At 36.2% G+C, this 14,819-nt stretch overlaps 2 protein-coding genes across 3 annotated transcripts; one reads left to right on the forward strand and one right to left on the reverse strand.

Moving 5' to 3' along the window:
- The first annotated feature begins 8,337 nt into the window (after positions 1-8,337).
- On the forward strand, positions 8,338-11,840 carry LOC127128387 (probable disease resistance protein At4g27220). Its single transcript, XM_051057642.1, has 3 exons — positions 8,338-8,486; positions 8,667-8,915; positions 9,119-11,840. Exons 2-3 carry the CDS (start codon positions 8,675-8,677, stop codon positions 11,779-11,781), a joined length of 2,904 nt encoding a protein of 967 aa, XP_050913599.1. The 5' UTR covers positions 8,338-8,486; positions 8,667-8,674; the 3' UTR covers positions 11,782-11,840.
- Positions 11,841-12,199: 359 nt separating this feature from the next.
- On the reverse strand, positions 12,200-14,622 carry LOC127128388 (protein WHAT'S THIS FACTOR 9, mitochondrial). 2 transcript variants are annotated; one of them, XM_051057643.1, is made up of 2 exons: positions 14,455-14,622; positions 12,200-13,691 (listed from the first exon to the last, which is right to left on the reverse strand). In XM_051057643.1, exon 2 carries the CDS (start codon positions 13,586-13,588, stop codon positions 12,353-12,355), a length of 1,236 nt encoding a protein of 411 aa, XP_050913600.1. In that variant the 5' UTR covers positions 13,589-13,691; positions 14,455-14,622; the 3' UTR covers positions 12,200-12,352. The 2 variants fall into 2 exon arrangements, with proteins under 2 accessions (XP_050913600.1, XP_050913601.1); XM_051057644.1 differs by lacking the exon at positions 14,455-14,622 and adding an exon at positions 14,203-14,436.
- Between the last annotated feature and the right edge of the window lie 197 nt (positions 14,623-14,819).

Below are 14,819 nucleotides of genomic sequence, written 5' to 3' on the forward strand. Positions count from 1 at the left end.
ACAAGACCTACCAACTCAGTGTGCACAAGTGCTAGCCATTGAATTTCCTAACTAAGCGCATCACAGGCCATGAACAATTTGTCCCATGAAGTGGATTCAGTGGACATCAAAACTGCAGTAGAAAACATGTCACAAAGACACAATTACCATGATCCTCATACCTGCTGCTACAGTATCCTGTCAACAAATTCCTACAAAGTGATGACAGCAGTCTGCAAAACCAGTGCACCATAAGTCTATGAGGTTGTTGTGTAAAGATTCATTTGATTAAGCTAACAAATGCTCAAGGATTTTCTAACCCGCAATGAGGCCTTTAGACCAAGTCACAACAGTTAGACATACCTCAAGGCCTGCAACAAGTCAAACCAAGCTCACCATTTTTTTTACTGCGGTAAAAAAGGGACACATTAATCAGTCAAATTGCAAAAACCTAAAGTGCAAAACTATTAACCAACAGTCAGAGGGCAAAGTCCAAAAACATCCCAAATTGGTATGAGGTCAAAGCAGAGAAGAAAGTTTGTGAAGGATACCTTTTCTTGAATCTAACATGAAAAGGTCAATCCAATTTCTGAGCATCCAAAGTGCTTTGTAGAGTTACTTTTGAACACAAGGGCACCAATTTGTAACCCTAATTCACAGAATATAAATAGGGAGAATGAATCAGTAAACAAAGAACCTAGAGGCGGAAAAGAGACTAAAGAAAACCCTAATCCAAGAAGAGGAAAGCAACAAAGACCTGAAGGCGAAAATCTGAGAAGGAACCCTAAGATCCCAAAATCAATTACCTGGAGGCCAGCTTCTTCGCGTCCTTCACCACCACCGCCGCGACACTTTGTAAGGACTCTTTTTCTTTCTTGTTATCCTTCTCTTGTTTTGTTGTTGAAAATATTTGTGAGAGTTGAGAGAGTTCGATTCACTGAGTTGGAGAGCGTGAGAGGGTTTTGTTGATGTCATAAGAGGGACGAGAGGTGCGAGTTCGTGAGATTGCCATTGTTGGGGGAAGGTTGAGTTTGTGAGGTGGGAGAGAAGAAGACGAGCCTCTGTTTTCTTTTGTTTTCATTTCTTTGTTTTCATTTCTTTTTTTAATTTAATTTTTTTAATCAAATTTGTTTTGTTTAACAAAGATAAAAGATAATAATAAACAAAAACATAAAAAGGTTTTATATGTTAGTTTTGTTCTTAATCTTTTTTTATTTATTTATTTTTTCATTCCGGTTTATATATTTAAGGTAGTACTTCAGTAGCAGATGATCATAAGTGGTCTGGTGGAGAAGGGCAGTGTGTATATTCTTGAGTAGGGTGGATTCAATACTCATGTGTGGCATTTTTTGGCATTTTATTTCTTTTAGCTATATTATTTTTTTTCTTTTAGCATTTTCGTTTCTTTTTATGTTTATGCCTTTATTACACTCATATGTTCATTTTGTTAATAATGTAAAGTTGTGGTATTTTAATTTAATTCAAAACCATTTTAAAACTATAAAAATCATATTTTTCTCAATTTAATATCGAGCCCATTTTTTACACCCTTGTAAGTCGATTGCTTTTTAAGCATCGCCATCGACCTCACATAGCTTACTCTTGGGCTTTCTTACAATGAGCCGGTTCCTTTGCACTTACACTCATACATTGTTTAATGCTTCATTATTTCATTCTTTGATTATTTGATTCGATTATATACTTGTTTATACCTTACTTGTTTGATTAACTGTGGCCTACTTGTATGGTGTATGAGGCATGTATTATTATTGTTTGTTTGCCATGAACAATCCCCATTTGACAAAATGTACCCCTCTCCCATGCAATGTATAATATTTATTCTTTCATTCTTTATTCGTCTGTAAATACAAGAATTAAAATGAGCATTCGATAACCATTTCAAAGCAAGATCAAAACCTCGATCCAACGTCGAGTAATCATTTTTTCAAAAACCTAACAGAACCAGCACGTATTCATCCACCCTTTTGTAAGCCGATTGCTTTATGCATCGCCATCAACCTTATAAGTCGATTGCTTCATGCATCGCCATCTACCTTTATCCCTAACACTTCTCCTTGCTCCATTCGTCGATTCTTGTTCTGATTAGGTAGCACCCATTAGATAGAACCCTTTGTATGATAACATAGGTAGGATTCCCATATCCTTTTTGTATGATAACATAGTTGGAATCCCCATTTCCTTTGCATGCTAACATTAGGTAGATATTCCCATTTGTAAATCCTAACACTTAAGTACATATTGCATGACAACTCTAGGGCAGAGCTTCCCCACTTCTAGACCTTTCCGAGCGTCTCCGATCTTGTGGCATGTAGTCCGTTCTATTGCAAAGAGGTAACTGCCTAAGACTCGATTCAGCGAGCTGCGACACCTACTGCCAGGACGTGAACACATTGCCCACTCTCCTTTGACACAACTGGTGTCCTCCTTTTGTAAGTCCATGTTCAGATGGCAATCCCTATGTAGGGGAACTACGTCGCCCTGATTCTCATACCAGATGAGGTACGTAGGCAGGAGATCGTGCGAGATCTCTCCGAGCGCACTTTTCTTTCTTTTTGTGTGTGTGCTTGACAGTTATAGGCTTGAGTTCCCGACTCCCTATTAACTTGTTTGGTTGTTGTGTGCTTAGAAGCTGATGTAAGTCCATCGAGTGGCATTCGGGTTTCAGTGTGCGTGTGTTTTGGTTCGGATGCCGATGTAAGTCCAGTGATTGGCGTTCGGGCTCCACGTTTGCCTTTTTGTGTGTGTGTTTTGGTTCGGATGCTGATGTAAGTCCAGTGATTGGCATTCAGGCTCCATGTTTGCCTGCTTGTTGTTTGTTTGTTTGGCGTGCGTGTGGCCGAACAACGGCAACTCTGATTCTCATGTTCAGATGAGATACGTAGGCACAAGATGCGATGTCTTGTCGAGTTTGACTAACGACTAGCAACTAATCCTTGTTTGCTTTTGCCCTTGTTGCGATCCTTTCTCTCGCCCTCGTTGCGATCGAGATCTTCCCTTTCTCTTGCCCTAGTTGCAATCGAGACCCTTATTCCCGTAGTTAGCTGAACTACGTTTTGCTCTGATTCTCATTCCCGATGAGATACGTAGGCATAAGACGCGACGTCTTAGCGAGCACACTCCTCTTTCACCCATAGGTAGCCGAGCTACGAAGACTCTGATTCTCATTCCAGATGAGATACGTATGCAGTGGATGCGACATCCGTGCGAGTCATTTTCTTTGACCCCTTTCTTTTAATAAATAGTACATTAGATAATGACACACCCTTTAGACAAGAAACAAACAAGAGTGGATCCCGTAGAGTACTACGGATGCGTAGGGGTGCTAATACCTTCCCTTCGCATAATCGACTCCCGAACCCAAGATTTGGTTGCGAGACCTTGTCTTTTCCTTTCCTTTCTCCAAGTTTACTTCGAGCATTTCCTTTCCCTCCTTTGGGATAAATAACGCACGGTGGCGACTCTTCTGTCATTTCTTTCTCGCCGGTTGTTTTTTTCGCACCTCTGTATTTTTCGGGCTGCGACAGCAAGCAAGCACAAAAAGATGGCCGCCACCAGCCTTTTGAATATTTGTCAAGGCCTATTTGAGTCTTTAAGAGAGTACCTTACCCGCTTCAATGAGGCGATGATCAAAGTCGTCCACCCCAACTAGAAAATGTTTGCTGAAGCATTATAAAATGGGCTCAGGACAGGACATTTTAATATTCTTTTAGTATAGTCTTTTATCACATCTTGCATGGAAAAATACCTTTAAAAAGAATGTTGACACTTAGATAATTAGGTTCATTTTTTTTCTTTACCATTTAGTCCATTTTCAAAAAATACCAAAAATAGTTTAGATAATTTCTTGATTAGATCAAAGTTTTAATTGGATTTTTTTCTTAAAAAATGATTCAAAGTAGAATTAGTTTAATACATTTTTTGATTAAGATTTGATTAGAAGTTATGCAATTTCTTGACTTTTAGCTCATAATTTTCTTCATACAGTTCTCATATTTTATACCTTTTTACATCATATTGTGCAGTCCTTGGTGTATGTTTATTTGTGGTGTATGCTTGTGAGAATTTTTCACTTGTATGGTTTATGCCCCCCCCCCCCCTTTTGTTAAAATGCTCCCCCTATATCGTGGACATGTAATAGCGTAGGATTTACCTTTCTTTACCGCTTTTCTTTGTATGTTAATAAATAAGATAAAACCAAAACGAATAAAAATAACCTTTTTACAAAAGCACAAAAATTCAATTGAACGCAATGCGAGTACTTGATCCAACGTCAAGTACCTCTTCCATTTCATTCACACAAATTTCAATTTCAACCTTCAAAACACTTGATCCAACGTCAAGTCATTTCCAATTTTTTTTACAATAAATTGGATGAAAAAGGATGAGGTATATGTATTTGTACACACCATTTCTTAATTACTTGGGTTGTTAGGCCGTACTTAGCTTGTGGCTCAATGCTTGTCTTCCATTCAAAAACACTTAACAAATAAACGAGTTTAATTTGGTCCCCTTAGGACGAAAAAAAGAGGTTGGGATGAATTATCCTCTCAGTTCCCGGGTATTCTGATTGTCGGTCGTACTTACCTTATGGTTAGATGCTTGTATCCCTCTAAGTACCAACGATTAAACCCGCCTCACAAATTTCATAAACAAATTTTTTTTGGATGAAAAAGAGAGGTTATGACGCAACTGTCCTCTCAGCTCCCAAGTACTCAGATTGTAGGTTGTACTTATCTTGTGGTATGATACTTGTCTTCGACTCTAAAATCAACCACAACCAATCAAATTCAATTTTCCACCTTAGGGCATTCAAAAAAATTTCACAAAGGACATGTTAGTTCTGTTCTACTACAATACAAACAATGATTAAGCCTCCCATGCGCGAGCATACTTGTAATGTATTCAAAACCTTTTCACAAAGGACATGTTAGTTCCATTCTACTACAATACAAACAATAATTAAGTCTCCCATGCGCGAGCATACTTGTAATGTTTAACTACAAGAATACGATCCAAGCATATCCATTATACTGCAAACAAACAAATGCTTAAGTCTCTCATACACGAGCATACAAGCAACGTTTAACTGCTAGAACACAAACATTAACATCTTCCACTAAAAATAACCAACACATCTGTATTTTCTACCACGAACTACGGAGTTCTGATTTCCTTATTGCACTATAAGGATACGTAGGCACAAGGATCTGAATCCTTGGCGAACACGCTAATAAATAAAATCACTTTCCCCTTTTACCATTCGCAAGTAACCTTTAGATAATAACACTCATTTACACATAAGACAAACAAAACAGTTCTCGTTGAGTACAACAAATGTGAAGAGTGCTAATACCTTCTCCTCGCATAAAATACTTATGAATCCGCTCTTGGTTGCGACAACCATCTTCTAAGAGTTTTATCGATATTTTCCCTTTCCTTTGGAATAAATAAAGTTCGGTGGCGACTCTATATTTTTTGCAACGCGACAGCTGGCGACTATGCTGGGGAAAATCTCCTAAGAGATTCAAGCCCAATTTTGTTCGTTTTCTTTTTGTGATTTGGGTGTTATCTTTATTCTACTTGCTTTCATTTATTACATCTATTGTTTTCTGGATATATCTGCTATATTCTCTATTGTGGGATGAGTTTCTATTGAGTGATGAACCCACTATTCATGCTTGGAGAGAACACCTGAGATAGATTGGTGGTTATGTAGTACTAACTTATCGAACGTAGTTGTCTTGATGGGTTGGTGTGAAGACCCCTCCTAGAGTAGATTCCTCATGAAGTATTGTTGGCTCGTAAGTTATTTTGTGATGACGACAATACTTTCTAGGAGGGATTTGTAAGTCTAGGGACCTTTAGTAAACCTATGACTTTTGAAGTTAAGGGTGACGTCACTTGGAGTAAATCTTCTAGAGGGTATCCTTTGCCCCAAAGTCACTTTGCAACGACAATGATATTCTCATTCAAGCATTTGTGATTCTAAGAACCTTCATAAAGCTTTAGAACCCACATGTGAGAGAATATGGATTTTTGCAGGAAACCTAAAACTCAACCTACCTTGAGAATCATGTTCAGATTATCCAGGATATTGCAAACCTTTGAATATATGATGTTACATACCATTTCATCAAAAAAACTAATTTTAGCATGTGCATTTCTATGGAATCCAAAAGCTTTGGCCTTTGTGGAGCCTTTGAAAGGTTGTTGTGCTCATTGTAAACCCTCTCGTCCATCATGGTGCAAGAGGGAAGCAACTTTGACTAATGATGAATCAGAGGGTGAGGAGAGCGCCACATAAGAGATGTGTGATGTCATGGATGATTTATGCAGCCCAAATTAGCCTTTCAGGGATAACGTCTTCAATGTCCAACAACACTAGTATGAGGTGGATCCTACAAAAAAGAGGTTGAAATACTGGATCTCATGCCACTCTCAATTGAAATATGGGAGGCATCGGTGCCAAAGAATTTCAAACCACATTCTTTGGCTAAGTTTGATGGGCACATCGACCCATATGAGCATGCTTCCTCCATCAACATGCAAATGTCGATCGTTGGAGCTCCTGATTCCTTAAAATGCAAGCTTCTCTCTGCCACCTTCAAAGATGCATCCCTAAGATGGTATATGGGCCTACCTCAGCTCTCTGTCGCCAGCTATCGGGATTTAGTGAATAAGTTAGTCCTCCAGTTTGCAGCAAACAAGCACGGAAAGATGACCACCACCATCCTTTTCAATATCAGTCAAGGCCCATATGAGTTTTGAGAGATTACCTTGCCCGCTTAAATGATGCGATGATCAAAGTTGTATTTTAAAAAATCTAACTGATTGTCATTAGGTACTAATCAATTAGAATGTCATAAAAACATTTATTTCAAATTCCTTTTTTAGTCAACCTCTAGCCTATAAATAAAGGTCTCTTCCCTCATTTCAAATCATTCAGAACCGTGTTTTGACACATACTTCCTCTCTCTCTCTCTCTCTCTCTCTCTCTCTCTCTCTCTCTCTCTCTCTCTCTCTCTCTCTCAACTTTTTCCTTTACTTTCTCTCGCTAATATTTTAGTCGAAGTGCTTCTGCGAGAAAGTTTTTTTGTGAGTGAGGATAAGCTGTAATTCTAGAAGGGTGTAATTTTAAAATTCACTAAGGAAATCTTTTGTATACATACAATTTGAGTATTATCCATTTAAGGATTATTTGTGGGTTATAAGATAAACTTGTAAACTGCTTTGGTTTGGGGATTATGTGATCAAGCCCTTGTTTAGGTTCAAGATTAGCTTGTGTTTAAATCTCTTTATTAGGTTCTTTGTAAGACCGTGGTAAAACCAAGGTATGTTAAAGCTCAGTCCGTCATAAGATCTTGGGTAAGGTTCGAAATTAGTCATTTATTAAAATCATTCAGGTTATTGGTTAGTCCTTGTAAAATCAAAATTTAAGGTTCGTGAGCTCAACCTGCAAAAGATTATAAAATTTGTTTAGAAACTTGAAGACTAACTGGTCTAAAATTCAAATATCGTGTTGAATACATTACGAGAAAGATGTCCAAGTTTATGAGCCATCATAATACATATCTAAAATATATAATGATATCAACAAATAATATTAATTAAATAATAATACCAATATATCGTTAACAATTTATAATGTGTATTGTTTAACTTATTAATTTAAAAACCACATGTATAGATAACAAATTTTTTAATTCTTTAATGTAATAATAGGAGGTTTGATATCTAACTTTTGTTTTAGAATTTAGGGCATTGTCTTTCAATTAAAACTCATTTTAAATAATGAGAACAGTGTTTTGAAGGGTTAATTTTATTATCAATTGAAAGTAAAATATTAAATTAAATTTATTATAATTTAAATATCTTTAAAAAATAAAAAATATATTAATTTAAAAAAAACTTATTAAATCAAAATTATTTAATTTTAAATTTCGTCTTAGACCTCTAGATGTATTGGATCGGCCTAAAAAAACTAAGAATAATTATTGACTTAGAATGTACAAATTATTGTGACTCAAAAAGGAATATATACAAAATATAAATAACTGTAAAACAATTATGAATAATTAATATAATATAATTTTATTAAATGGTAAAACAAGGCAATTAATACATTATGATTTTATTAAATGGTAAAAAACTAGACAACTATTTGTGTAATAGATACACAATTTGTAGCAACTTTAAAATAATACCGATAATCATGTTCTAAAACCTTTGTTTCTCTTTCTCTCTCACTTAAGTGTTGGTTCTATTATTAAGAAACAAAAGAGTTTTACTTCCGTGACGGAAATAATGGAGAGGTATCAAACACTTGTGTATTTTCTGTTTTTGACTTTGTCATAATGTTGAACATTTCCATTATCCACGTGTTTGAGAGTATTCTACTTCATCTCTTTTATATGTTTCTCATACATCATCACTCAAGAGAAAATATAACCAGAGTTTGCTTCTGCTGTTTTGGAATGGCCTTTTAGGTATAATATTCTTTTCTCTTCTGTAATCAAATTTGGTTTATCATCTATGTTACGTACGACTTGTCTGTTGCGACGTTGATTGCGGTCGTCGCGGTAATTTATTCTTTATCGTAAAAACTGTGAATAACATGCGTAGTTAAGGTATATTATATGTTTATACAGATTTTTAACTGTGTTTAGGAAAAGGAATGATGATGAATAGGAAGAAAAACGAGAACTGTTGGATTCACGTTACAAGAGTAGCAAATGGTCGTTTTTGGCAATGCAAATATTGTAATCTTACTTTTGAGGGTGATGCTTCAAGAATTAAAGCACACTTGGGTCTGGATGGAGAAACAGGAAACATTACACGATGCTTCTTTTATGATGGTGATGAACAAGTTCACAACAATCTCGCATCCTCTTCAAATAATCCAATACTAGTTCAAGGTAATTGAGAAGCACTTTTTACTGCTATTCCTTTCTATATTCATGTGTTAATTCTTTTACTTCACTGTCACCATTTTGTTATGGAGATCATGGTTTTAAATTGCGATAATGCGGTCGCAATTGCAGATGTTGCGATTGCGCGCATTGGATTTTTGTTTTGAAAAGGTTAAACTTGATGTAACATATGAAAAACAATGTAACAGGTGAGAAGTGGAGCATACGCGATAGAAGTATCTTTGAAAGTAAGATTAGTAACTTAAAAGGAATGGTTATTGATCTAGAGAATGAGGAAAACGATATCGCAAAACAAACTCAATGGTTGAAGTCTCGGGGCAAAAAGCGCAAACCAGAAGTTGATGTATGGATAAAAGAATCACATGAACTGAAAGAAAGAGTGGGTGCTGTTAATAACTTAGATGACATGAATGAGTTGTTCAAAGATATGAAACGGCACAAGGGAGAAAAACCTCTCACTTTGTCGACTGAATTTGTCGGGAAAGCATTAGACGTTAATATCAAGAAAGTGTTTCATCTTCTAAATGACGATCGAGTTTTTGTTATCGGTATATATGGAATGGGAGGAGTGGGAAAAACTTTACTTGCAAGTCTTGTGGAGAGTGAAATAAAAAAGAAAGGAACTTTCAAACATGTGTTTTGGGTTAATGTTTCTCCGAACTTCACCATCTCAAAACTGCAACATGATATCGCAAAACGAATAGGCATGGAGCTTGATGAAGACGATGAGAGAAGTAGAGCAAACAAACTGTCAACGACGTTGGAGACAAAGGAGAACTCTGTTCTTATTTTGGATGATGTTTGGAAATACATTGATTTGGAAAAGGTGGGAGTTTCTACAAAAGCGAATGGAATTAAAGTGATTCTCACAACGCGTTTGAAACACGTCTGTCAACAGATGGATTGCTTGCCAAGTCATATGATAAACGTGATACCTCTCTTTGAAGTCGATGAAGGTTGGGAGTTATTTAAGGTAAAACTTGGACACTACGGAACACCTGCTATACTCTCCCCTGAAATCGAAAATATCGCAAGAGTTATCGTAGATCGGTTCGAGGGTTTGCCGCTTGGAATCAGTGTAATGGCTAGGACCATGAAAGGGATTGATTACATTGGTCAATGGAAGCATTCGTTGAATAAACTTAACAAATTGGAATCGGGACAAGAGGTGAATGAAGAAGTTTTTGAGGTATTAAAACGTAGTTATGATAATTTGACGGAAAGAGACCTGCAAAACTGTTTTTTGTATTGTGCACTGCTAACTTGTTATGAAGCGTATGACAGAGACGAAATGATTATGAAACTTGTGGACAACGGACTGATAAACGGGAACAGGTGTTTGGAAGAAATATTCGAGGAAGGGTATACCGTATTAGGAAAGCTCGCATCACACAGTTTGATGAGTAGTTGTGAACATTCATATCAATTTAATTTTCAGTTGTCGATAGATACAGCGTGTTATATTATGAAAGAAAGTAAGAGAAATGCTATGGTGAAATTCGAGAACGAATTGACTAAGACAAACATCGCACATGAATGGGCAGCTGATTTAGAGTTTGTTCATATTTGGGCTAGTGACATAGAAGAAATTCCAGAGGGAGTGTCGCCTTATTGTCCGAGGTTGTCGACCTTGATTATAAATCAATCGTCTGTTCGACATGTTCCAGAGAGTTTTTTCAAATGTATGAACACTATAACAATACTCGATCTGTCGTATAGCGAAAAACTAGAATGTCTGCCAAATTGTATCAGTAAGATGAAGTCTCTTGTTTCTTTAGTACTAGTAGAATGTAATATGCTGAAACATGTGCCCCCATTGGGAGAATTGAAGGCATTGTCAAGATTGGTCATTTCAGATTGTTCCATTAAAGAAGTGCCACAAGGTTTGGATAAGCTGCTGAATTTGAAATGGCTTGATCTATCCGTCAACGAGAGTTTGAGTTTCGAATTAGGCTCTTTGAATCTGACGAAATTGCAATACCTTGATCTCCAAGATACTCGTGCAAAGATTTCTATCGAAGATATTCAAAGAATGACTATGTTGGAATGTTTCGGAGGTGCTTTCGACTGCAAACATTACGACCAGTACGTGCAAAGCTATCTTGACATACGATCCGGACTCAAAGCATATCATCTCATATTAGGAAACGTGCACGACGAATCAAGATCTGTTTTGCGGAATAATATTTATTTGAAGACATTTGATCGAAGTGATCCTGAAATCATGACTATACTATTTAGAGACTGTGATCATTTCTCCCACATGCTACCTAAAGATCTTACATGTCTGCATATAGATAAAAATGATCATTGGGTTTGCTTATGCGATGCTCTCTCATGTAACATGACTTCTTCTTTGAAGAGAATTGGAACTTATGATTGCCGACAGCTAGAGAGGTTGTTTTGTTTATCTGATTCTTGTTCCTTTTGCAGCAAGATTCACAAACTTGAAATTTTGGAACTTGAAAGTTTGAAAAGGCTAACCGTCATCGGTGTTGATGCAAGACGGTCTCCGTCATTGGGCGGCATATTCTCTTGTCTTCAAAGTTTCTATATTTCTGAGTGCCATTTGATAGAGAAGTTAATCACACCAATGTTGGTTCAACAACTTCAAAATCTGGAGACAATTTCAGTAAGGTGTTGCAATTCAATGAAAGAGATATTAGCGGTGAGCGACGACATTTCCGACATCACACTTCCCAAGTTGAAAAGGTTGGTTTTGGATTATTTACCACAGTTGAAGATTGTATGTAAAGGGAGTATACATTGTGGATCTTCACCTCCAAAACTCACCATCTCCCACTGTCCAAGTTTAGAACGGTACCCTACAATAAAATGTTGCAAGTTTTAATGTATGCCTACATCGTATAAACTAAACAATTATTCTACTTCCAATAAACCAAATTCTTATGCTTCCTTTTGAAATATCCATTCTTAGTTAGATATAACTTTGTTGGAATACTCTAATAAGACTAGTATTTTTCTTAAGTTTGTTGGAATACTCTAATAAGACTAGTATTTTTCTTTTCTTTTTTTTCAATTCAGTTATTCTAATAATTGTTTGAGATGGTGACTCAATCGTAAAAATCGTGGCAACACCAATGCAACACCTCACGAGACGGAGATACTTGTGTCGCCCTTATTTAGAACTCTCACAAATATAACACTCGATTAAATTTGGTTAGCATCGAATGGGAGCTTCCTTTATGTTTGTAGTTTAATTCGGTTTTAAAAATTAAATCGAAAATTCGTTCACAATTTTTGTAAAATAACACTCAAACACAATCAATAATATTCAATTTTATATTGTTTTCAATCATACATATTTTCCCTCACAAGTGTGAAAACCTCTCTCATCTGCCTTTTTTATAAAGCAACTTTTGAAGTTTTTCTTTCTTATTTTACAAAAAATTTATATGAACCTACTCCAAGGAAAAACCTCCAATCTCATGTCCCCCTTGTTCGAGATCATTTGATTCTAACATGAGTTTTTCACTACAATTAGAAAATCGATTTTTCATCCTCCTGTTCCTCAAAATCACTTCTGATTCCTTCATCAACTTGATATATTTCTTCCTAACGCTCAATAGAGGATGCTTTCCGATAGCCGATTCATTGCAGTAAGCTTCCTTAAGAATGACAGTACATGTTTTATTCCTGAAAGACATGTAAAACATATGGGGATGCCGCTCGAATGCTCTGTGCACTTTCTGTGGAAAGCCAAAATACTTCTTGAGGCAAAGGAGCTTTCTTCGTTCGGCTGAATGATCGATAAATAGGGAAAGCAGTTCGTGAAGAACTCCAATAAGTCTTTTCTCTGCTATATCACTGTTTGGATCCAAATTCGAGAAATCTTCATATGGTGAAATATATGGTAGCTTCTGAAACTCATGTAGCCAGTTTTCAATCTTGCTTTTCACCCTTAAAGCCTTTGATGGAAAAAAAGGAAATTCAATTACATGAGTGGCTCTTTTCATGGCATTCTTCTCCATTATAGAATAAACTTTCTCTCTGCTTTCAAGAGCCAGCCCCTTCAGTCCATCTTCCATTTCTACAAACCTAAAAGATTCATCAAGATTTTGTTCCGCGTGCTGCAAAAAATCATTTGGCAACCCCAAATACCATAGCATCCCTTGAATTATCTTTAAAGGTAGAACATTCTCTTTCGTCATCAATATCATCTTCCTCAACCTGGATCGTAACTCCTCCCTGCTTTCTTCATATACTCTTTTCTCATCCCTGTCAATCTCAGCAGCTTCAGATGTCAACCTAAACCAAGGATGGTTATACTCGGGACCTGTAAACTCTTCAAAAATAGATGGATATTGCCTCATAAATCTTGCAACCTTCACTGGCACATCTAACTGTAATCCCCTCTTAGATACTGCAGAGATAGGGATGCACCCATTCGGGTCCTGGGTGATGCAGTTTTTTAAGGCAATTACGGGCTTCAGCTGAATCGAGTGATGAATGTGCTCAATCGAGTCATAGTATGAATCCTTTTTCCATTTCATGTACACATTCACATAACTATACCTCTGAATGTGCGAGAAAGGAAAACTGGGGATTGTGTAGCTATAGTGCAAGATTGATTCTTCAAAAGGCTTGAGCAACTTTCTAATTGTTTTGGCTGCAGATTTCTCTAAGTTGAATAACATCGAGTAAAAAAACTTTTGAGGCAGCAGTTTCCAGTAAAACGAAGGAAGAACTTTGAACGATATTTTTCGATAATAATTACTTTTGAGAGAGCTCAGTATTGACCTGTAGAAGATTAAAGGATGATTCAGTCGAACATATTTACAAAAGAAAAAGTCTTCATTTGAAAAAAACAAAAAATATCCAATAACGATTTCAAAGTCTACAGAGACCACACCAGATCTTCTCAAAATAAAAAGTTAGCAGTGTATTTTCTAACATTGATTCACATAAACAAGGAAAATAACAATAGAATCAAACAAAAAAGAAAACTATTCCAAAATCAAAGAAAAATAAAATAATCATTCCGCAAGAACTTCAAATTACTCCAAAAGTAAAACAGCAGCCATAACATATGAGATCAAGTTGGTACTACGATCAAGAAGAATGAATGCTTACATGCAGCAAAAAGACTAATTCATCAAATATGCAACAACCACATTCAAAATCATATGTCAAGGAGTACTATTTGACAATCGCTACTACGTAAATAACCTCAGAAGCACATGTCTGTGTCCATGTCAGATACCGATATCGAGACTTGTAATCATTACAATAGATATTTTCAAATTATTACCGGTGTTGACATGCCTGTGTCTGGTATCGGCATATGTGTCTGCTTAGTAACAGTTTTTTTTCAACTTACTGGTTCCACTTTCATAGAAGCTAAATCTGATTCTGGAGTTGTAGAATTGATTTGGACAAGTCTCAAATATAATTGATTTTCTTAAATAAATGATTCTAAGGTGAAGCTTTTGATTCTACAAAAAGCACGATCCGAAAAACACAAAAACGGGAGAGGAACTACGAAGGCAAGATTATTTATTACCTCCGGCACAACGATGGCAGGAATCGGCGTCGCAGCGGTGGAGGAGGTGGGTTGCGACGGGGACACAGTTCAGGCAGAGGTGATACAGAGAACTAAACCGCTTTCTGGTTCAGGTTTATAAACTATGCAAAAACCGGTTCAGTTTTAGGTTCATTTGCACACCCTAAGAACCGATTATTAGATTTTTTTTAGAATTTTAGTGATAGTTAACTTTTATTTTCATTTTTTTTCTTTCAATTTTCTTAAATGATAATGGTTATATTTAATGATGAAATGGGTATTTATTTATTTCACCGATAAAATTGGATTTGATAAAAAAAAGTATATATATTTTACAACTTGGTAAATTAAAGTTAAACTTTCAG

Source organism: Lathyrus oleraceus, chromosome 3 (genome assembly GCF_024323335.1).
Source record: "Lathyrus oleraceus cultivar Zhongwan6 chromosome 3, CAAS_Psat_ZW6_1.0, whole genome shotgun sequence".
NCBI lineage: Eukaryota > Viridiplantae > Streptophyta > Magnoliopsida > Fabales > Fabaceae > Lathyrus > Lathyrus oleraceus.

What these genes read in the sequence shown, in the direction of transcription:
- LOC127128387 (XM_051057642.1), top strand. Translation starts at nt 8,675, where the DNA reads ATGATGATGAATAGGAAGAAAAACGAGAACTGTTGGATTCACGTTACA. An exon ending in TAATCCAATACTAGTTCAAG is followed by an intron (nt 8,916 to 9,118) that starts GTAATTGAGAAG and finishes ACAATGTAACAG; the next exon opens with GTGAGAAGTGGAGCATACGC.
- LOC127128388 (XM_051057643.1), bottom strand. Translation starts at nt 13,588, where the DNA reads ATGTTATTCAACTTAGAGAAATCTGCAGCCAAAACAATTAGAAAGTTG.